Consider the following 21,963-nt stretch of genomic DNA (forward strand, 5'->3'; position numbering starts at 1 on the left):
AATTTTCATTCATGTGGGGGATTGTTGGAAACGGCATTAGAAAACGCAAACTTTGGAAGGATTTTTAAAAGATTCCGCTAAGAATTTTTTGCGAATCTATTGACGAGCGCGTTCCTCTCTGCGAGGAGATGAATGTGGTATATTTATTTTCTCAAATCCGTTTCCAGGTGAATGAGAAATTGGCTCCAAAGTAAGTGATTTATAAAGCCTAAATGGGTGTGAATAAAGTGGGAAATGCTTGTCCCACATCGAAAAAGTAGCAAAGCAACCTTGAGTATATATATGTCTAGTATGGGATTTGGGTTTGGGCCCAAGGGTACCCAAGTTTTTAAGAGGGGGAGGACCTAGGCTAGCCTGGATCCGACCCGACCCGGTCCGGTCCGGGCTTGGGCGGGGCGGGGCTTAATTGTTAAATGGGTCTAACCTTTTTACACAAAGTTGGACTGGGCCTGTGTGGTTGAAATTTATTTTATTTGTCTACTGGACTTATTTAAGTGGGCTTGCGGGTGGAGCACGCTGGGCTGGGCTGAATTAATGGCCGAAGTTTGCTTGCTGGGCTGGATCGGATTAATCTGTTTTGGGTTTAAATTCAAATTAAAAACCATAAAACAGTTTTTGTTTGAACCAAGGGTTGCACCTTTTGAACCTAAATCAGTTTTGGCTTTCTAATGTCTCATTGGTCCACAATGGTTGCATTCATTCGGAATATGGGTGCACCCATTTGGAATAGGCACCATTAAGCCTATAAATAGCCCTCCTTGGATTCATTTCAAGATACCAAATTCAGAAAAAAAATCTTCTCTCTTCTGAATTTACTTCTCCCTCTTTTTCTTTTATAATCTGTTTGGGTTCGACCCTAACCAATTGGGTTCAAACCTTAGGGATTCTGTTTGGGTTCAACCCTAACTAATTGGGTTCGAACCTTAGTCACTCACTTCGAGTCCGAATCCGAGTCTGAGAGTACTTCACCGGGCCGGTTCGCCTATTCCATTGGTCTGAAGTGCTACTACTAAAGGAAGAAAAGTCGTTGTATCCTGGGAGATAGACGCCGAAGAGTCCGTTAGCACCGTAGCGGGGCGTATCTATCTTAAGGCTATAGAATTAAATTCTAGCCTCGACTTTAACAGGTTCTTTTATTTTATAGTTTTATTTTCTTGATATTAAACTATATGAATATATATAGATTATTATAATAAATATTATATTTACAAATAATATTTAAATAAATTATACTATAGTATATGATACATATTTGATCCACATACTATAATGTCCATTAATTTATCTTTGAACTTAAAATTTTAATAGTATCTCAAAAGAGTACAAAGAAATCTTATAATTAAAAGGGTAGTTTGGGAACTACAACCATTTTCTTTTCATTTTCATTCTTTTCAAATCTATTATCGTTTACATAAAATAATTTTATACTTTATTTATTCACGCATTTGCATCCATATATTGCAAGGTGCCTATACGCACTATCGATGCCCATCAATTGTGGAGAGAATGCCCATTTAATCACAAAATATCAAAGAGGTTACAAATACAAATATATATATATTTGTATTTATATATTTGTTAAATAAAGAGTTCCATTAAGCACCAACTATTCATTTTAATTTTTTTTTGTTAATGTATTCTTTATTTCATAGTCATTGTTGTAGACGTAATTTTTATAATTGTATTTGTATATGTTGTAATTTTTTTATTTTAACTGATTGATATTTATTTTTTATGATTTATATAATTTTTAATCACATAAATGAACATTATTGTTATTACTATATATATATATATATATATATATATATATATATATAATAGTTTTATCTGATGTTGTATTATTATAATTATTATTTTTTATATTCTTCAATGACTAATTCACCTATGGAAAAAAATCATTAAATCAGTATGCAGTAAATTTTGCTAGTAATTTCTAAAAAGAAAATGATAGGGACACCAGCAACGATATGGTTTTGCCACTTAAATATGAAAAAATATTTGAGTTATGTCCTGTCAAGACAGATTGTGGACGCCTGATTGTGTACGCCTGAGTAATGTGTTTGAATGAAAATTTGACATGTGTGATAAAAAATAATATAATATTTAAAATTATAAAAATAAATTAGACCCGTTTAAGATGTTTATCCGGGGAGACTCATGTGAAAGAAATCCCCTTCTCTTAAATCTCCATTCCAAATCCCTAACCTCCGGCACTCCTGAACCTCTGTGCCACCACCAACTGTCCCACCCTCACTCCACCACCCCCTCAGTAAACAAGCTACCAAAAATCTACATAGCCACCAGTTGAGAGATCAGTTCTCTCTCTCACTCCCATCTTCTCCATAACAACATGCCAGTGCTTGGAATCGCAGCCATCGAGCGATATCATATCCTTTGGGGACGATTTGACGGAGACAAAGAAGGTAAGAAGTAGAGACAGAGGATAGAGGCGTAGAGAGAGAAAGAGAGGAGTAGGAGCTAGAGAGCATCATAGTATTTTTTGGTGGTGATTATGGAGTGAAGAGATGCATTGTGGTTGATTTCCGTTGTGGGGTGATTAATTGTTTGTTCACTTCTCTCAGATGGTTTGGTGCGTGTTGTGGTGATGAGTGGCAAAGGAAGAAAGTTGAAAGGGTGATGGAGGATCACAAAAGTTGAAAGGGTGATGGAGGATCACAGAGAGGTGGAGAACTGTGGTTGAAATGGGGTTTCTTGATTTTGGAAGTGTAACAACTCAAATGGGCAGAGGATTGAGACCGGTTAATCCGTTTAAAATGGTTTAATTCATTTTTTACTTTTTGAGACAAGCCTAAAATTTTTATTAGGCCACCAAATCTGCCTGACACAATTTGTCCTGATAGGACACGACGCAAGCATTGTTCTACTTGTATAAAACATGCATTGTCCCTTAAATATTCTACTTGTATAAAACATTCTTGTCATGTCCATCTTACAAATTTAAGGGATTTTATATGATCCCACTCACATGTCCATTAAAATAACATGAATTTTTAAAAATAAAATTATCATTATATTACATTCTCGATGCTACAATTTTTAAGATTACTTAACTGATCCTCATTTCAAAAATAACTGTAATTAAAAATCCCTTAAATTTGTTTTATAAATTTTATCAGAACACTATCTCTCTCTAAATAGATATGCAATTCAATCTGTTAAATTTATTTTTAAAATTTTATCAAAACACTCTCCATCTCCTTTATTTATTTATATATATACATATACATATACATATACATATACATATATATATAGATGTTTAAGAATATGTAAAATTTTATAGATGAGTGTAAAAGAATATACAAAATTTCGCAAAACATAATAAAAAAAAAAAATAAAAAAAAAAAAATTATTATTATAAATACCAGGTGCTCTTCCCCTGCTCCACCTTGCCATATATACATAATATGTATTTTACTATATATATATGTAAGAAATTTTATAGAAATGTTAAAAAATGCCCTCCCTAAAATTTTAAATTTCTAAAAATATATGATAAATTTTTGTTATACTTTTGAAATTCTTTTGATTCCTTATTAGAAAAAATGTTATATTCCTTTTTTAGTTAAATCCTAATTTTGTTTTCCTTTCAAAGTTCTTTCTTTTTCTTTGTTTTTTTTGTTTTTTCTTATTATTATCATTTTTTGAAAGATGCACTTCTATATTTTGGATTTGTGTCTTTTCAATCAATTTCTTTTTATTAAGACTATGATGCATCGTTAAAGCCACTAAGACTAATTAAATTAATGAAAAGCATGGGGTAGTTGAATTTTTTTTTCTTTTTTAATAAAGTATATTACACCCCTTAAAATTATGGCTATGCCCTAATCAACACACTTATGCAGGAAACTAGTAATAGGCTAAATTGACTCGTCAATCATATATCGCATAGAGATATATGATGAGAAATATTATTGATAATTGAGATATTATAAGGATAATTTTGTCTTTAAAATTTTATCTTTTTAAATGTAGGACATAACACATTACCATCTCCCTAAGTTTTGGGTAGGACTATTCGGTGTAAACATCTTTTTACAAATTGGAGTTTATTCTAAATTTACAAATAGTCCATTACAATCCAATTACTTTTCCAATTTCAAAATCAATAACTTGTTAAGAAACAAAGCACCATGCATCGGAAACTAGGAGATTGATTATCCAAGACGGAACAAAGAAGTTCGATTTCTGGTCGCCGTCGGTGAGATTTCTTTGTATAACGTGTGTATACACATATATATTGACGAATCAATCAACCGGAAAATCAGAATGAATCACTATGAGGTGTTGGGTCTGAAAGGAACAGCTAACAAAGAAGAAATCCAGAAGGCATTCAGAGAATTGGCAATGCAATTCCACCCAGACAAGCACACTCAATCCTCCAAGTCCGTCAGAGACCATGCGACCCGCCGATTCAAGCAGATCAATGATGCTTACGAGGTTCTCATCGAGCATCACAAGCACGCCGACTACAATCAGCCAACTGCCAGTGGCGGCGGCGGCGGCGGTTATAGCCATAGTGGGTATGATTATGGTGAATACTATCATAGTTACCGGTCATCTGGTAGTGGTAGTGGTGGTTATAGCCATAGTGGGTATGGTTATGGTGGTGGTGGTTACAGCCAGACTGTGTATGTATATGGTGGTGTTAATAGCCATACTGGGTATGATTATGGTGGTGGTGGTGGTGATTATGGTGAATACAGTCATAATTACCAAAAATCTGCCAGTGGTGGTGGTTATAGCCACAGGGGGTATGGTCATGGTGAAAAGAGTCATAGATACCGATCATCTACTACGGCTAGTAGTGGTGGTGGTGGTTACCCCCATATGGGTTATGGTTATGGTCAATACAGTGGGTCTGCTTCTCATGGCGTTTTTTCCAAGTTTGGGAATGCTCTTCGCGGTGCTATTCTTCTTAACGCCGCCTTAGTTGGATTTGCTGGGTAATTTTCATCTCTTTCTTTTGTTTTTAACAAAACGTCTTGTTTTATTTTATGATCATTGGGTATATATATATATGTATATATATTATTTTTTCTCTAAATCTGCTTCTTATTTATGATTCCTAGCTTGCTATCAAGAACAAATGATTCTTGAAAATCTCGACACTCTAATTTTGTTTCTCTTTTTTATTTTTATTTTTGAGAATGAAGTTTGAAGAAATTCACATGGACATTAGTCCCTCTGTTAAAAGCCATTCTGCCCTATACTACTAATGAACTCATAGTAATAAGTTTGATGATTTGATGTCATCCAGTCTTTAGATATGAATGATCAATTCCTTAATTTCGGGACTTAGCAATAAAATTATAAATGAAAATTAGGTAATGAACTTGATGGGAACATTAGGTAAAACATTATAAATGATAAAATTATAAAAAGTAGGCTTAGATGATATGACCTTATTTAATGTAGACTATTTAATGTAGACCCGATGATGCACTTAAAAACTAAGCAACAAAAAGGCTTACCAATTTAAAGTAAACTGAACTGATTTTTCTTAGTCATAATTCTGTTCAGTATTATTTCCAACTGAAAAGGATGGAAGGATGACTTGATGCAGAAAGAGGTGTGGTCGTTTCTGAATATTTTAACTTTTACCTTTTATACCCACCCCATCTTTTCTTTTCTGCTAGTGTGAAATCACTTTTAAATTTTAATGATGTAGGATATGTCAATGATTTTTTTTTTTTTTTTTTAAATTTCCCTTTTCCTATATATTTATTTATCCATTTTTGGCTACACCACTAATTGAACATGCTATTATGTGATGTTTGCTCTGGTATCTGCTGCAGTATATTTAATGGTTTTTATGTTTGAATGGAATTTTGCTAATAAAGGTTTGGCAGTACTATATTAGGTGTATCATTTATCGTTAATGGAAGCGGGGATGCACCATGGAAGTTGCGCTATCCTGGGGTAAGTAATTGGTTTTCTTTTCTTTTGTTGAGGGGGGAGCTTGTTGTTGACGGGTTAGTCCAGAAACTTCAATCTAAGTACCTAACCAGACCTTCAATCCGAGTTCTATCACACAAGCCTAACTCGTGTTCAAATCATTGGGTTGTGGTTGAGTTTGAATTGAAAAAATCGGTTTGGTTCGAATTGGTATCAGTTAGAGGGATGCAACTTAGCTTGTCATTGAGGGGTTAGTCCAAGTTAACCCAATGTAAAGAACATTCAATCTAAGCCAACCTAACCCGACCTTGAATCTGAGTTGTGTCTTTTCATTCTCTCTTTTTTTTTTTGTAAATTATAAAAAAGTGGACTTTGAGAGGTTTTTTTATGTAGAGATGAGTCAAAATCAACACTTTTCAAATTCATGAACTTTGATCAAAATTTGATATGGGTATAAATTAATACCGTTCATTTGCCCAAACTACCCTTAGTATTTCCAGGTACTACTTTTATACATGCAAGTACTACTTTTGTATACAGAGGAGCCATTTTTGTGCACATATGTACCATTTTTGTGCAAATTGAGTAATCAAAATGCTCTGCACAAAAATGATATCTTTGTACACAAAAATTGTACTTATATGCACAAACGTAGTATCTATGTACAAAAGTGATACTTACCTATACAAACAAAAGTGGTACCCGAAGATACTAAAGGTAATTTGGGCAAATGAACAGTGCTCTTTTATGTCGACATTAGATTTTAGTCAAAGTTTATGAATTTGAAAAATGTTAACTTTGGCATCCTCCTTAAGTAATAAAACCTACCAAAGTCTACTTTTTTTTCCTTTTTTCTTTTTTTTCCTAATTTAAACTCATGTTCAGATCATTGAGTTGGAAAAAAAAAAAAAAAAAAATCAAACTGGTTCAAGTTGGTCTCAGTTAGACTAGAGTTAGGTTCGAGTTTTTGTATGACCTCCATATCCTAAGAAATCGGGACATGGCTTTACATTTGCAGGGTCGGGTTAGAACTGAGTTAAACTCAGGTTGGTAAGTTTAGGTTGGGTTCTTGCCTGATACCTTAAAGCTCACCTTCTTTTTTTTGAGTTGTAAATAATTTTGCCCCTGACCGATAAATGAACCAGGTTTTGTTCAATTGGGTCACTAAGTTGCACCCCTAGTTATGAGATGTTGAGGCATCCTTATCCAGACGACATTAACGGAATGTTATTTGCATGCAGAAATCACTTGAAGATGCGATGGAGTCCATAAAGAAGAAGACCAAAAGTATTCAAAGATGAGATGTAAAGGGCGCCTTTTTTATGTTTACCAAGTTTGCCTTCTTACTAACTCGACTTCAAAGCTTGAACCTTCGCATTGAAGTACCAACAACTAATTACATGGTGAAGGTCAAGAAACATTTTTTTTGCCAATTTACGCAGCTCAACCAATTTTTTTTTTTTTTATTTAATTTTTTAATTTTTTAAGGCCCCACCCATACTCGGTACAATGGATAAGGCACCGAAGGTCCATCTTACCTTCTAACTGAGCTACACTCGCGGGGACACGTTGACAAATTTATTGTGTGTTATATGATACTCCTCCATCTCAAAATAATGTCCTTCATGGTAGTATAGTTTTAATAATTTTTTATTGTATTGATAAAAATGAAATTTCAAAATATGTCCTTGTTAAAAGACAAAATAGTGTTAATTCATTTCTTTAGTTAAAAAAATACAATTTCGAAATGTTATTAAAAAAAATAGTAAATTTAATTTTGAAATGAGAAATGTTTTTTTTGGAATATTTCAAAATAAAAAGTTGGATAAACTATAAAATAAGAAGTATTTTTTTTCAAGAAAACGAGAATTGTTTTATTTGAAAATTTCAAAAAAGAGTACGTGAAATGGAAAGAAAAAAAATAACATTATTATGACAAATAGGTGACATTATTAGTTATGACACCAAAGTTTGTTAATGGAAATCACGTCCATGGATTGTGGATTTAAATTTAACTTATGTTTATGGTCCATTGGTTGTGTGTTTGGGACAAACTCTTAGAATTCATATTCTAACAAAAATGAATAGGTAATCCGATCGGAGTATTTCACAATCTTTGGAACACTCATTGGAGCTTACAATTCTGACACTTTTTTTTATGTTTCTAAATTAAATAAATTTATGCATGAATTTTTTCTTTTAAAAACAAAATGATATAATGATTTGTATCTTTAAAAATGTCATAAAAGATTATAATATATCTAAAGTTTTGCATTTTTTATTTTTTAAAAAGGACAAAAATATTAGTTTCAAACAAATCTATTTTAATTTCTATTTCATTTGAAATAAATAAATATAATTTTAATAAATAATAAGGAAGATAAGAAAAATGATGGATAAAGCATTATTAAAAAAAAAAAAAAAAAAATTGAGGTATTTCACTTACTTTTTGTTTAGTTGAATGAATGTTTGTAAATAATTTAAAATTAAAATTGGTATTTACTAATTACTCATAATATTATTATTTTTTTAAAACAAAAAATATTAAAAGTTAGATTAGTAGAATGTTTTTTATTTTTTAGTTGAAGAGAATGTATAAGTTGTTAAGTTGTTATTGATAAGTATGATCTGTTTTATCCATTACTCTCCCGTGCTTCCTCAACCCTTTCCTCAGTTTCCAACCAAACAACACATAATTTCTTTAACTTTCATGAAAACTTTGTAACTTTTCTCCAAAATTTTCATTCAAAAATTATATTAAAAAGACTTATTTTTCGTTCATTTCATTTTCTGTAACATAAATGATGGCCCTAGCACTGCCACGAATATCGGGTCTCTGGACAACACGTCACACCCCTTCCGTTTCTATTGATCCTTCGACGATTCCACCGGAAACTTGGAGATTACCCAATACGGAATAAAGAAGTTTCATTTCTGGTCGCCGTCGGTGGGATTTCCTCGTATAATATATATATGAATATAAATTGACGAATCAATCAGAAAATCAGAATGGATCACTATAAGGTGCTGGGTCTGAGTCGAACAGCGAACAAAGAAGAAATCAAGGAGGCATTCAGAAAATTGGCAATGGAATTCCACCCAGACAAACACGCTCAATCGCCCAAGTCCGTCAGAGACGGTGCCACCCGCCGATTCAAGCAGGTCTCTGAGGCTTACGAGGTTCTCATCGACGACCGCAAGCGCGCCGACTACAATCTGCGACGCAACAGCGGTGGTGGAAGATCTGCCACTGCCAGTGGTGGTGGTGGTTATAGGGGATATGGTTATGGTTATTACAATAATAGACACAATCATACTTACGGAAAATCTGCTAGTGGGTTTGCTTCGGATGGCGGCATTTCCAAGTTTGAGATTGTTCTTCGCTTCCTTTCCACCCGTGTTTTTCTTCTTAACGCCGCCTTTGCTTGGTAATTTTCATCTTTCTCTGTTCGTTTGTTTCCAAAAGTAGATGGTTTGTTTTGTGTTATGATTGTTGGGTATTCTCTTGGTTAAATTATTTCTTGAAAATATTCTTGTGAGATAATTCCTTCTATGTGAAGAACAAATGAAAATCTCCACACTCTGATTTTATTTTATTTATTTTAATTTTTTAATTTTTGGTAAATGATGTCAGAGGAATTGCATATGGATATACAACTAAGTATTGATTTGGTGTTTATGGGTCTATTAATTGTTGATTTTATATCTGCTCTTGTAATGAGAATTGAACATGAGTATCGCAGCAATAGGTGGTTATTCTCTAGTCCCTCTGCTAAAACCCATTCCGCTCTGTACTCCTAATGAAATCTTATTAAAGTGTTGCTACCGATCGGAGGTGAATCAGAGTGGGGTTCCTTTAAGTGTGATGATTCAATGTCATCGAGTCATCTGAAAGATATGGCTGACCAATTCCTTTCTTTTGTGTCTAATAAATTATTTCCTGTCAATGTGGAAAAAGAAACAAAATGTTGCTTTTAGAACCCCATTCCAATGAAATGTGAGAAATTTTCTATTCCTTAGTAATATGTAGCTCAATCTCCCGTTTTGTCCTCCTTTTCAGTTGTTCTTAGCTTGGAATGATAGTTGGTGTGCCATAATTTTGTTGAGTGTGATGTTTAGAAATTGGTTCTGGTTGATTCCATATTAAACTGTAATAATAATTTAAGTGGATCTTTTAACTACTATTGCATTGTACAGAAACAGCAGTTGTGAGGATATTTTATTGTTGGGTTGTTTTCCTTTTGTAGCTTAGAAATTAAAGTAAACTGAGCATTTTTTTCTGAGTCATGATTCTGTTCGGTATTACTTCCAACCGAAAAGGATGGAAGGATGGGTTTGATGAAGAAAGAGCTCTGGGTACTTGAATAACCGGCTCAGCTTCGGTCATATCCATTCCCTTCTTTTATGCTCTTGAGAAATCACTTATAGTTTTTAATGTTGTAGAATGTCAACCAAATTGATCTTCCTTTTTCTGTATATTGTTTGCTCTGGTATCTGCTGTAGTATATAAGTTATATAATGGTTTATATGTTTGGAAGGGATTTTGCTTATAAAAGTTTGGCAGTGCTTTATTAGGTGGATCAGTTATCATCGATCCCAGCAGGGAGGCACTATGGAAGATGCGCAATCCTGGGGTAAGCAATTGGTTTTCTGTATTGTGTGATAGAGTTGCACTTTACTTTTTATATTTTTTTGGTCGGACAAATGATACAATCAGAACATATTGGCTGTTGGTTTCCTATTATTATTGCTCAATGTTACACTTGGGGTCTTTTATTGCCCCCCTGATTCTTTTGAATCTCTAAAAAAGAGTCATGTGATGATAGTAGTCAGTTCTGATATTGGTGATTTTAGATAAATAATGGGGCTACAATTCGGTCTGTGCCTTAACCGGGGAAGAGGGGGGGATTGGGGGAGAACCTTGCAGAAAAAATACAATTCGGTCTTGAGCATATCAGACCATTAAGTTATGTAGAATTAGGACAGCATTAATCTAATGACCTTTTTGCCAATGAGAAAGACACTAACAATGGTTTTTATGTTTCTTGCTAAATGTTACATAGACAATTTTGTTTTTTTTTTTTTTGTTTTTCCCTTGGTAAGAAACTCACACACCCATTTGCCTGGGGACTTGAACCTTTACCTTCCACTTTGGGAGGTAGAGACGATACCACTAGACTACAACCCTTAGTTACACAGACAATTAATAATGAAGTATTAGGAAAACAGAGAGGATTGTCAATGTTATCAAAGGGATTGCATAGATAAGAGCATATACCATATATATGAAGATCAGATATGGGGTTGTGGGGGTGTGATGTTGTGGGTCTTGGGATTTCATAGATTTGTTTCCCCATTTCAAAAACGAAACCTTGACCCGAGACTTGTTTAGAGCACAATTTTATATCATCTCTTGGATTATCCTATCTTGTACATTATATGACTGATAAAAAGGATGCTATGGATCCTTATGCATAAGTAATGATGGAGTTCTAAAAATGGTTAGGCTTTGAAAAATGCCAGAGGGTCTTTAATATGAGATAGGGACCTACTCATGGTATGTTGATTAGGAAGAGTGACTCATATCAGTAGAAGCTCTTGTTGGGGTGTATGATCTCATGTGCCTCTCGGTTGACATATGTATTTTGGTCTCTCTCTCTCTCTCTCTTTGGGTGAGGGTGGGGGCCAAAAGGATGCAGTCGGAGTGGCATACGATATTAGGGCAGTAGTATGACAGTTTGATGGTTGCAGTAGGGATGGGATTTAGCTTCTTGTTGTGGGGTTAGTCCAGAACCTTCAATCTAAGCCAACCCAACCTGACCATCAATCTGAGCTCTGGTTCGGGTTGGTCTCAGTTAGAGGGATGCAACTGAGCTTCTTGTTGAGGGGTTAGTCCAGAGATGACCCAATGCAGTGAACCTTCAATCTAAGCCAACCCAACCCAACCTTCAATCTGAGTTCTGTCTACACAAGCCTAACTCGTGTTCAAATCATTGTGTTGGGGTTGAGTTCGAATTGAAAAAAATCAGACTGGTTCAGGTTGGACTCAGTTAGACTAACGTTCGAGTTTTTTGTGCGACCTCCATATCCTAAGAGAGGTTCTATTGGTCCACGTGCAGTAATCCATATGTATGCATCTATGTATATATAAATGTGCATGGTCGGGTCAGAACTGAGTTAAACTCAGATTGGTAAATTTAGGTTGGGTTCTAGCTTGATACCTTGAAGCTCAACTCAGCTTTTTATTTATTTATATTTATTTTTGTGAACTCAGGCCTGATTGAGTTGTAAATAATGTTGCCCCAAACCGATAAAGGAATCAGGTTTGGTTTGGACTGTCTTGCTAAGTTGCACCCCTAGGTTATGGGATGTTGACGCATCCTTGCCAAGACATTAACGTAATGCGATAAGGTGCCACCATGTGTTAATGAATGATATTATGGACAGCATAGTCTTTTTATTAGACAGAGTTCGCCGATGGGCTTGTTTTTCAAGCCCTAATAAAATGATCTGAAGTCGTGCACGTTAATGTTTAGTGCTTCACATTTTAGCCTCTTCCATTAAGTTTTGGTATTAAAAAAATTTAGTCACACCAAGTGCCCATTCATCTCTCTTTCTTTGTTCTTTGTTTGGCTGGAGTGGTTCAATTGAAACGGAGCAGATTGAATCTTGATAAAGACATTTACTTATAAAATGGTATTTGCATGCAGAAATCATTTGAAGATGCAATGAAGTCTGTAGAGAAGGCCAAAGCACTCAAAGATGAGATATAAAGGGGGCTATTTTATGTTTCCCTAGTTTGGCTTCTGACCAACTTCACTTCAAAGCTTGAAGCATCTCATATGGTAAAGTAGCAGCAACTAATTACACAGGCATGATCAAGAAACATTTTTGCCCAAGTAAGTTAGAAGCTCAACCAATATTCTTTTTCATTTCTGATATTTATATGTATTATGTGTGTGTGCATATATATTGACATATTGATTGTCTGCTTTATGTTATAAGATTGTCATATTGAATGATCAATGCAAGGATATAAACTTAAATGTAAATATAACCTTGATAAGTATATCCGTATGAATCATAATGTTTCCATTAGAATTTTTGTATGTTTCAAAACTTATTCCTGAATTTCTATTTCATACTAGCGACACCAAATAAGTATTCAATTTATCAGCTTGGCATAGTTTTCCAAGAATGTAGAAAGACTTAACTAAATGATTGTATCATGTAGTATGGAACTACAATCTTTCTGAACAATTCAATTGAAAATTGACAGCATACTTAGGTTGTCCTATGCTGTCCATCTGGAAATTGAAAATTCTTCTAGTATGATAACAATTCAATTGAAAATTGACAATGTTTAGGGGATGTTCTTCTGTCTGGCAAAATTTTTAATTAGATCACAACGAAAAGATTGGGAAAAGGTATTTTAGTATTAATACCTCAATGATGAGGAAATTAAAGTTTTACAAATGACTGCTTTCTACATAAATTCAGTCTCGAAATCCTTGAGATGTTCTTGGGATGCATGAAGGACGGGAAGTTTTACTCTCAGTGGATCAGCAATGCCATAAGATCTTTCTGGGCAGAATACTATATGCATAATTTCATTAGGGTCACTTTCTAAACGATACAGACGCTGTCCAGCAGCGTAACCACCAAGAAGTTGATATGATCTTTCTGATTGATCTAGCGTCAGGCAAAAATCATCCGTACCTGCAGAAAATAATAATTATCGTCACAATCAGAAAGTTTTGCCTCATATAGCACCCCACAACAGATAAAATGCACATTAGATGAGTTATTTCTGCTATCTTATTGTACAAATAGTTAATTTCCTCTACAAGTTTTGAATTAGCTGTGATTCTGTTTAACAATCAAATAGGTCTACAATAATGACATGTTTGTTGTAGCATAAAAATGTGTTGGAATAAAAGGCAGTGATCAAGATTATCTTTGTCGCCTCTAGAAAGCTAAGTATGTGATGTTTATTACCTATATATATATATATATATATATATATATATATGCGCACAATAATGCTCCAGGATTTCATCCATAGAAGCTGATGGTATATAATATTATATAGGTCCCGAAAGTGTTCATAAATAAACTGCTTGATTTCTGGTATTTATGTTGCATGGGCTCCGGTAAGTGTAGATATTCATATTATTTACTGTAATATTTTTATTTTATTTTATTTTATTTTTAGAGTAAAACAATGTCTTTGTGTAACCTAGTGTTCGATGTTGACATCTCACTCATTTTGAAGCAATAGCATATAACAAAATTGAATTATTGATCATGTTCGTTTTAGGTTTATGTCCCATCTAAAAGTGACTTAACATAAGGTCGCATAATTGTACTTTGGTTTTTCAAAACAAAAGGATTATATATATAAACACACACACATATTGTTAAACAGCTCAAGGAAAATCCAAATTGGGCTACTCTGGGACCCAGAAACTGAGTTCCAATAAATCTCAAGGGGTAGAGGAGTTTGCCACAACATCACGAAGTATGTCTTTTTTTTTTTCAAAAAAAAAAAAAAAAAAATCCCAAATAATGACCACTTATTATGGAATCAATAGAGCAAATAATTTAGCTGGAATGCATGTAAATAAATTGTGAAAATTTCAAAATGCATCACTGCTATAAAACGTTTTATGTAATTAAAATTAATAGGTACACAAAAACTCACAGGCAGCGAGATCTAACTGGGTCTGATAAATAAATTCTAGAACTGCGGAAATCTCCCGCTCAAATTGATGGAATGGTCCGCTCTCGAAATTCATCTTCCGTAGCTTGCACACTCCCTCTCCCAACTCCATCATTGCTCCTTTATGGTTCTAACATACCAATCAATCACGCACCAAACCCTTTTCAATTTCATTCACTAGTAATCAAGAACGTTTGGTATAATGGAGGAATCAACTAACCAACCAACCTGATTGAAGAGGTGATGAAAACCCACGGCGCACTGTAGAATACCGTGAACGAGGGTCCGTACCGGTTCTTGAGATCGGTTCCATAGGTCCTCGAGATAGTCATGGCATCTGTAGTAATCCCTGCCGTTGAAGAGCGCAACCGCTTCTTCAAACACATCGCTGCAATCAACGGCGGCGCTGTCGCCCGCAGAGAAGCGATACGATGAGCAAAACGAATGGTAGGGTAGTGTAGACGTGTGCTTCAACGACAAGTATGGAAGATAAATTTTGGGACTAGAAGATGACGGAGAAGATGTAGTTGAAGTGAATGGAGAGAGAAGGGGAAGTTTGAGGAGAGAGAGTGAGAGAATAGCCATTTCTGATAGCTCAAGTCTGGTCCAAATGAAACTAAAATTTGAGCCATTTTTTTCCGTTTGTTTGTGTGGTGTAGGCTAAATTCTTCAGATATTTGAACGAGAGACACTCTTTTGGTCGCATTGTGTTATACCCACATATATTAAAATAATACAGTAAATTATTTGTTGTATGTATGATGCAATTTCTTTTAATTATTCAAGAAGTACTGATCTCTTGTTTTTCATTGAGCAAGAAAATTTTTTCACATTTTTTACGGTAACCATTAAATCTAATGGCCACTTACTAAACCCACTTATAACTTTCCTTTTAATACAAAATCATTATCACTATTTATAATTTTTAAATTTAATATTTATCAATATAATTAATTATAACAATAAAAGGTTAGTATTAAAAAAATAAAAATAGAAATCTCTTCAGCTCTCGAAATCATGTCTCACCATTAATTGGAATTTTTTTTTTTCTATAAATTTTTTTTATAAGTATTAGAAAATTGCATTCATGACTTGATATTAAAGTTGACATTGTCTATCTGAGTGTAAGAAAGAAATTAAAAATTACATTATTGACATACAAAACAATGAAACATTGACTAAAAAATTAAAAATAAAATCTCTATTTTTTTATCTACTTGATCAATTTAATGTAATGTGTGATTTGCATTACACTTCACTAATAAAAAAAATTAATACATTACAATTTAAATTATTGTATACCTTCCTAAATGCATGCTATTTAAAAATTAGAAATTCAATTTATTTTTTTCTTTGTCACAAATTTTAACTAGTTGTAAACACATTCCAATTACTTATCTGTCGTAATAAATTGCACAATATATTTTTTCTAGTTTTACTATAATAATAAAAATTTATTGACGTAATGAGAAGATTCACGACAAAATATACTATTATTCTATGAAATTTTAAATTTTCTTTGTAAATTAGTTATTTTTCTTAATATTTTCTTTAATATTGTTATTATTATACTATCATTATTTTTATTTTTTTAGTACTTATATTTTATTGTTATAATTAATTGTATTAGTAAATATTAAATTTAAAAATTAAAAATAATGATAGTGGTTTTATATTAAAAGGAAAACATATAGGTGAGTTTAGAATGTGACTATTAGATTGACGGTAAAATATGCGGAATAATTTTCTTGCTCCATGAAGATCACTACTCTTCTTTCAAGATACATACATTTTATTTTTGAACATATTGCTATAATATAACCACCATGTCGTGGTAGTACGTAAGCAAACATTGACATAATTTTTCAACAAATTACTCACCTAATAAGTGTGATTAAGATAAATGGTCTGTCTCTGCTCAGAGACAAGAATAAAACTTGTACGCTAACGACTACAAAGTACAAACCCACGAAAACACGTAATAAAAGCTTATCTTTTCAAGAATACTACTATTTCATTTTCATTACCAAATTTATCAGAAACAGTGCTGAGAACAGTAACCATGCATTATCATAGATGCTATGCTTTCATATCATCGGATATCATTGCCGAGCGATCCGATTAATGCTATGTTTGGGAGTACTGAATTTACGACTTAAATTTGAAATTGAAAAAAAAATGACTTTAAATTTTAAATAATTTTCTTCCAATTTTAAATTCATACTGAAAATTTGGTGTTCACATACACATTATAAAACTCTTCATGTATCCTTGACACTAAATTCCATTCTTTGCCGATGGAAAAATAAGGGGGATGACGGGTAGTTAAGACTTGCAAGGCAATAATTTTTCTTTTTGGTGGAAAATATAGTAATGAAATTGACCAATTTATGATGTTGTTCCAATAGAAACCATGATCTTAAAATTACCTAAATGCATGGTGACTAGATTTGGTGAAATTTGTATTTGGTTTGCTATAATTTATTCTAATGTGATAATCTTGAAATCTTAAAATATAGTGAATTTTGTATCATGTACACAGGCTAACAATGAAACAATTCGGGTTTGCTTGGTTTGTAATTCTGAAACAGAAAATTAAAAATAAAAAAATGTACAAAAAAATTTTTGTTTGATTCAGTTTCTTAAAACTATTTTCTGAAAATTTTGTTGGCTTGTTTGGTTTGTAACTATAGAAATAGTTTTTTTTAAATCTGCTTAGTTCAGTTTTCTGAAAACTCAGTTATAAAAATGCATGTTTTCAAATACTATAAAAGATTGCTTTCTGAGAACAGTTTTCTGTTTTCTGAATTTTTTAAAACTGTTTTCAGATTTACAAACCAAGTAAGCCGATCAAAAAAATTAGTTATAAGGGCATGTTTGGTTTGTAACTTTAAAAATAGTTCTCAGAAATTCAAAAAATAGATAACAGTTTTCAGAAAATTATAAAAGACTGTTATCTGAAACAGACATTTTTATAATTAAATTTTCATAGAACTGAATTTAGCAGAATTTATATAGTTACGAATCAAGTGTTTTTAGAAAACAATTTTCTGTTTTCAGAATTCTCGAGAATTATTTTCAAAGTTATAAACCAAATAGGCCGTTCGAATTTCTATATTGGATTAAAAATTCAACTATTTCAGAGATCAAATTAAAATTGTGTATTAGTTGAAAAACATGACTGAATGCTGAGAAAAACATGTAGGAAAGAAATCATGAAGTAAATTTGCTATGCTCGTCGTACTGTAAAATCTTTCAACATGTAAAGTTATTATGGGAATGTGCTCAGAATGAGTGGATCCTACGTTCGTTAGATTGACTACAATGAGAGTTCCTTTACAACCGAAAAAAAATAAAAATAAAAATAAAAAAATCCACTCTTGTTTGTAACTGAAAAGGCCATTTTAAATGGTTAAATTAAAATAATCCATCATAAATCTAAAAAAATTCAACCACCTTAAAGAAGGGTGTGGACAGCCCCACTCCCCTCATGTGGTTGATTGTCGGTAAGATTGCTCCAAAGACATAAACATAGACATGGTAGGATAGACTTCACTCCAAATTAAAGTTTTTTTTTTTTTTTTCCCTAGTTAATTAAAGTATTTTTGGTAGGATAGGATTGAAAATTATGGAACACAAGCTAGTCTCTAAAGTACAAATTTGGGTCCGCTACAAAACACCACAAGTATTGTACTGCATTTACTGGTGGCGGTAGATGCATTCCCTCCCCCTCAAGCTCATGTTGCAAAAGCAAGAGACAAGCGAGCAGAGTGAGCGTGAGTCCCGGCATGAGCAAGTGGTGGCTTATTGAATGTGTGTGGCCTACTACTCACATGCCTTGTTTTTGAACTTAAGGCCATATTTGAGGCGTTCCTATGTCCCTCTGACCCACATTTCACCGGCTGCGGCCCCACGCTCACCGCCTTCTCGTGCCGACAGCTCAACAACCCTCCATTCCCTCTCCTCTTACTGTCATCGCCACTGCCACATTCTCCGCCGCCACGACTGCCATACATTGTGATTGTTCCACCAACAACACCCCGTGTAGCCGGGATGTCTTCGAATTCAGAAGCACTGACGGAGAAGTTAGTGACACTTGCTCGGTCGAACCCCTCGGCTGTGGTCACACTCCAGTCAATGCTGGCCTCACTTGGCTCATAACATTCTGTGGGCTCAATGGAGGGAGTCATGGGCTCATCCAGACTCCTCCTGCAATACAACCCACCACTACTACTACTTCCTCCCAGCCTTCTTGCATTGAAATTGGATGCTTCGTCCAGCGAATCACGCCGGCGATACATAGGGTAAGCTGTGGTCTGAGTCGAGAAGCTCTCAATCTCGAACAAGTCTGAGCTTGCATTGCTGGCAACATCATCGTCTATAGCGCTCACCCGGGACGTCGGGCTTACTGGAAACCCGAAACTGTGACGGTCTCTGGCACCACCGGGATGAGACTTGTTGGGAATGGTTTCATCTAGTGGGTGAAAAACCTCCAATGACTCACGAGGTGGGTCTTCCAAATTAGGACTAATTGGTGGAGCTGATGAGCCCTTTAGTACCAATTTCACTGGAGAAGTTGGGTTCAGAATTGGAAACGAAAACCCCCCTGTACCTTCAGTGAATGATCTTCCTGGCCTCAACACTCTCTCCTGAGCAATCTCTGATGCAAAATGAAATCTGTCAGGATTTGGAATTTCTCTCTCATATGATCCTTTAACCAAGCATTGATCATATGGGATTGAGCTATTCTGGGACTTGATTGATTCTTTTTTCTCTGCCAAGATTTGATGATCAACTGACTTTGGGCTGTGTCTTTTGGTACATGAACTGTCAACACCATTTGAGGTTCTGGATGACAGATTTTCTTCAACTTGAACTGATTTCTTGCCAGCACAGGGACATTTTCGCCCAAAATTGAGCCATTTTGAAGCAGTAGATGATAGTGTTCTTCTCTGATCATGATCATGACCAGGAAGGTTTCTCAATGAAACTGGAACAGAGCCAGGTGGGTTCGACAACAGACCGGTCTGGCTGTTCCAGCTGGCTTCGGATGAAGCAGTGGGTGTGGCATGGAAGGAGCGAGCTCGGTAGTTCCTCCGGTACCCATCAACCGACGAAGCCGAGGAGAGTCGAGGCAGCGCAGACGGATGGCATTGCTGCTGCTCAGCATTTTTGAAATCTGCTAGAGAAACTACTCTGTTGTTGTTGTTCTCTTTTTGATCATTGCTTTCGTTGAAGTATTTCTGGGCATCGAAAATGCTTAGCTCGGAGTCATCTGCTTTGGGCTCCTCTGGTGTGACATAGGACCCAAAAGATGCATTTCTCAGGTTGTTGTTGTTGTTGTTCTTTTGAGCGAAGGATATGAAATGAAGGGAAGTCTCCATTTCTCAAATATTCAAGAATTGGTTCTGAATTTTTTTTGGTGCTACAACTGGTTTATGTAGAGTTGGTGGGTTGGGGAATTGAACTTGCCAAACATGTACCATTTATTTAGTATTGGAAAAGTTGTGAATAATTTGTCGAGTTTACATTAAGATAGCAATGGTTCCACAACTATTAAGGGCCCAATGAACTGTACATTTGGACAAGAGGGGAGTGTTTGGGGACCCAGAAAGAGGTGTGTCACGTCCCCAATAAGATATTCTAAAGAATGATGATGAAGAAATCATGAGATAAAAGCAAGCTTGTAGATGGGGACTTTTCATTTCCTCAGGTAAATTTGGGCATCACTATGCTTCCTACCAAGTCAAGAGAAACGTTAAGAGTCTTTTAGAAACACAGTGCCACAAGTGCGTCTGACTAAACTACCAACGAACACTAGTCGGTCTAGATGCCGCTATTGAGTGTTCAAGTTCCGATAGGGACCAAATATAGTGTGTCCATTAATTAATTCCTTATAAGGAAATGAGATTGGTAGTCTGATACGAAGTTATAAGGAAATGAGATTGGTAGTGATCCGAAGCATTGGAATATTACTACTGTCTCAGGTAACATGCATTGTTGTCTGTTTCCAACTAAACTTGTTAGATTGATTTCACTCCACAAAATTTCTCATGTAAAGTTTATTTTCTAATTTTTTATTTTTCAATTGTCTGAGCTCACAAGCAAAGGTTGGTAGAATAATCATATGAAGTTCTTCCTGGTGGATCCACTTTAATCTAAAAGCCCATGATAGAGGAAAGGCCGTAATCTTTTTAGCTACTACTACAAACTCACTTCCACACACATCATCACCTTGTCTTATCATAATTAATCAAGATTCCCAAACTGAACATCTCGTTGAAAACTTATATTTATAGACATACATATAAATTTGTACATGTATATATATATATATGCATGTGGCCATTTGTATATGCCATATACGTACATATATATAGATATACACACACACAGTATACACATACACATGACTATATTTTGGGCATATGTTTTTTTGAGTGCATTTATGGGGGAAGATTTGTAAGCTATTTTCTAGTTTTTCTAAGCTGTTTTTGATTTCTTAAAAGATTGTGTTACTTGTGCAAGTCATTTTTCAATCAATCCAGTGCTGAGCTGAAAATATTTAGTATGAAAAATTTTTTAAAAAAAAAACAGAGTGGTGGTGCCAATTTTGAGTATATGAAAGAAGTGAAACTGATATTATATGTATTGTACTATTATTCTGAATATGAAAATCTATTATTACCTTTGTGTTTTGCAAGTATTTTCTCATGATTTTCATTACTAAAACTTGGAGCATTGCTCTTTGAAAAGGGTAAGAAAAATACTCCCGAAATATTTTTTAAAAAAATTAAAATCTTGGGGTCTTTATTTGTATTATTGTATCATCATAATTCATAGAGAAGTCCCATCCTCTCTTGTTGTGATTATGAATAATAATACACATGCTTGCCCTTCCTTTTATGGACAGCCATTTGATGATAATGATAAAAGAGATGTCATCATACATCTATCTCTATCTTTTTAATGAAATGAAATGAAATCTCTCTTAAAAATATGTCTAGGTTCTTCCCTTGTTTGGGTTCTTCGTACGAAAAATGTTGTTGTTCATGTGTTGAGCAAGAACGCTTTGTTTGCTGGGTATGGTGATTTAGAATGGAGCATTTGGCCTCCATGGCTTTTGGATGTTCTCCATCTAGAATGTATTTCTTCTTCTATTTAATCTATTTTGCTTGTTGGTATCAAAATATATATATATATATATATATATATATATGAAAAGGCATTCTCCCACTCAGGGGCGGAGCTAACATGTGCCCGGGGGCAGCCCTCGTGCTGCCCCACTAAATTTTTTTTTTATACCTAAATTTGTAGAA

At 34.3% G+C, this 21,963-nt stretch overlaps 4 protein-coding genes across 5 annotated transcripts; 2 read left to right on the forward strand and 2 right to left on the reverse strand.

Moving 5' to 3' along the window:
- The first annotated feature begins 4,293 nt into the window (after window positions 1-4,293).
- On the forward strand, window positions 4,294-7,223 carry LOC132314736 (uncharacterized). The gene is made up of 3 exons (XM_059813558.1): window positions 4,294-4,970; window positions 5,868-5,946; window positions 7,164-7,223. Exons 1-3 carry the CDS (start codon window positions 4,294-4,296, stop codon window positions 7,221-7,223), a joined length of 816 nt encoding a protein of 271 aa, XP_059669541.1.
- A 1,507-nt stretch (window positions 7,224-8,730) lies between these two features.
- Window positions 8,731-13,041, forward strand: LOC132313470 (chaperone protein dnaJ 72-like). Of its 2 annotated transcripts, none has more exons than XM_059812247.1 (3): window positions 8,731-9,350; window positions 10,498-10,556; window positions 12,633-13,041. In XM_059812247.1, exons 1-3 carry the CDS (start codon window positions 8,932-8,934, stop codon window positions 12,641-12,643), a joined length of 489 nt encoding a protein of 162 aa, XP_059668230.1. In that variant the 5' UTR covers window positions 8,731-8,931; the 3' UTR covers window positions 12,644-13,041. The 2 variants fall into 2 exon arrangements, with proteins under 2 accessions (XP_059668230.1, XP_059668229.1); XM_059812246.1 differs by having other exon boundaries at window positions 8,732-9,350; window positions 10,487-10,556.
- A 298-nt stretch (window positions 13,042-13,339) lies between these two features.
- Window positions 13,340-15,285, reverse strand: LOC132313469 (uncharacterized). The gene is made up of 3 exons (XM_059812244.1): window positions 14,873-15,285; window positions 14,627-14,774; window positions 13,340-13,641 (listed from the first exon to the last, which is right to left on the reverse strand). Exons 1-3 carry the CDS (start codon window positions 15,227-15,229, stop codon window positions 13,409-13,411), a joined length of 738 nt encoding a protein of 245 aa, XP_059668227.1. The 5' UTR covers window positions 15,230-15,285; the 3' UTR covers window positions 13,340-13,408.
- Window positions 15,286-18,024: 2,739 nt separating this feature from the next.
- LOC132313471 (protein PHYTOCHROME KINASE SUBSTRATE 4) lies at window positions 18,025-20,129 on the reverse strand. The gene has a single exon (XM_059812248.1). The coding sequence runs from the start codon at window positions 20,026-20,028 to the stop codon at window positions 18,382-18,384; it is 1,647 nt and encodes a 548-aa protein (XP_059668231.1). The 5' UTR covers window positions 20,029-20,129; the 3' UTR covers window positions 18,025-18,381.
- Between the last annotated feature and the right edge of the window lie 1,834 nt (window positions 20,130-21,963).

Source organism: Cornus florida, unplaced genomic scaffold, assembly GCF_030987335.1.
Source record: "Cornus florida cultivar Cherokee Brave unplaced genomic scaffold, ASM3098733v1 CherokeeBrave_3.0.0_Hap2_Chr06, whole genome shotgun sequence".
Classification (NCBI taxonomy): domain Eukaryota; kingdom Viridiplantae; phylum Streptophyta; class Magnoliopsida; order Cornales; family Cornaceae; genus Cornus; species Cornus florida.

Excerpts from the sequence above, each read along its gene's own strand:
- LOC132314736 (XM_059813558.1), top strand. The coding sequence starts at position 4,294 with ATGAATCACTATGAGGTGTTGGGTCTGAAAGGAACAGCTAACAAAGAA. Across the intron at positions 4,971-5,867 it reads GCCTTAGTTGGATTTGCTGG|GTTTGGCAGTACTATATTAG; the intron begins GTAATTTTCATC and ends TTGCTAATAAAG. Across the intron at positions 5,947-7,163 it reads GGAAGTTGCGCTATCCTGGG|AAATCACTTGAAGATGCGAT; the intron begins GTAAGTAATTGG and ends ATTTGCATGCAG.
- LOC132313470 (XM_059812246.1), top strand. The coding sequence starts at position 8,932 with ATGGATCACTATAAGGTGCTGGGTCTGAGTCGAACAGCGAACAAAGAA. Across the intron at positions 9,351-10,486 it reads CTTAACGCCGCCTTTGCTTG|TGCTTTATTAGGTGGATCAG; the intron begins GTAATTTTCATC and ends AAAGTTTGGCAG. Across the intron at positions 10,557-12,632 it reads GGAAGATGCGCAATCCTGGG|AAATCATTTGAAGATGCAAT; the intron begins GTAAGCAATTGG and ends ATTTGCATGCAG.
- LOC132313469 (XM_059812244.1), bottom strand. The coding sequence starts at position 15,229 with ATGGCTATTCTCTCACTCTCTCTCCTCAAACTTCCCCTTCTCTCTCCA. Across the intron at positions 14,775-14,872 it reads TTCATCACCTCTTCAATCAG|AACCATAAAGGAGCAATGAT; the intron begins GTTGGTTGGTTA and ends TTGGTATGTTAG. Across the intron at positions 13,642-14,626 it reads CCAGTTAGATCTCGCTGCCT|GTACGGATGATTTTTGCCTG; the intron begins GTGAGTTTTTGT and ends TATTTTCTGCAG.
- LOC132313471 (XM_059812248.1), bottom strand. The coding sequence starts at position 20,028 with ATGGAGACTTCCCTTCATTTCATATCCTTCGCTCAAAAGAACAACAAC.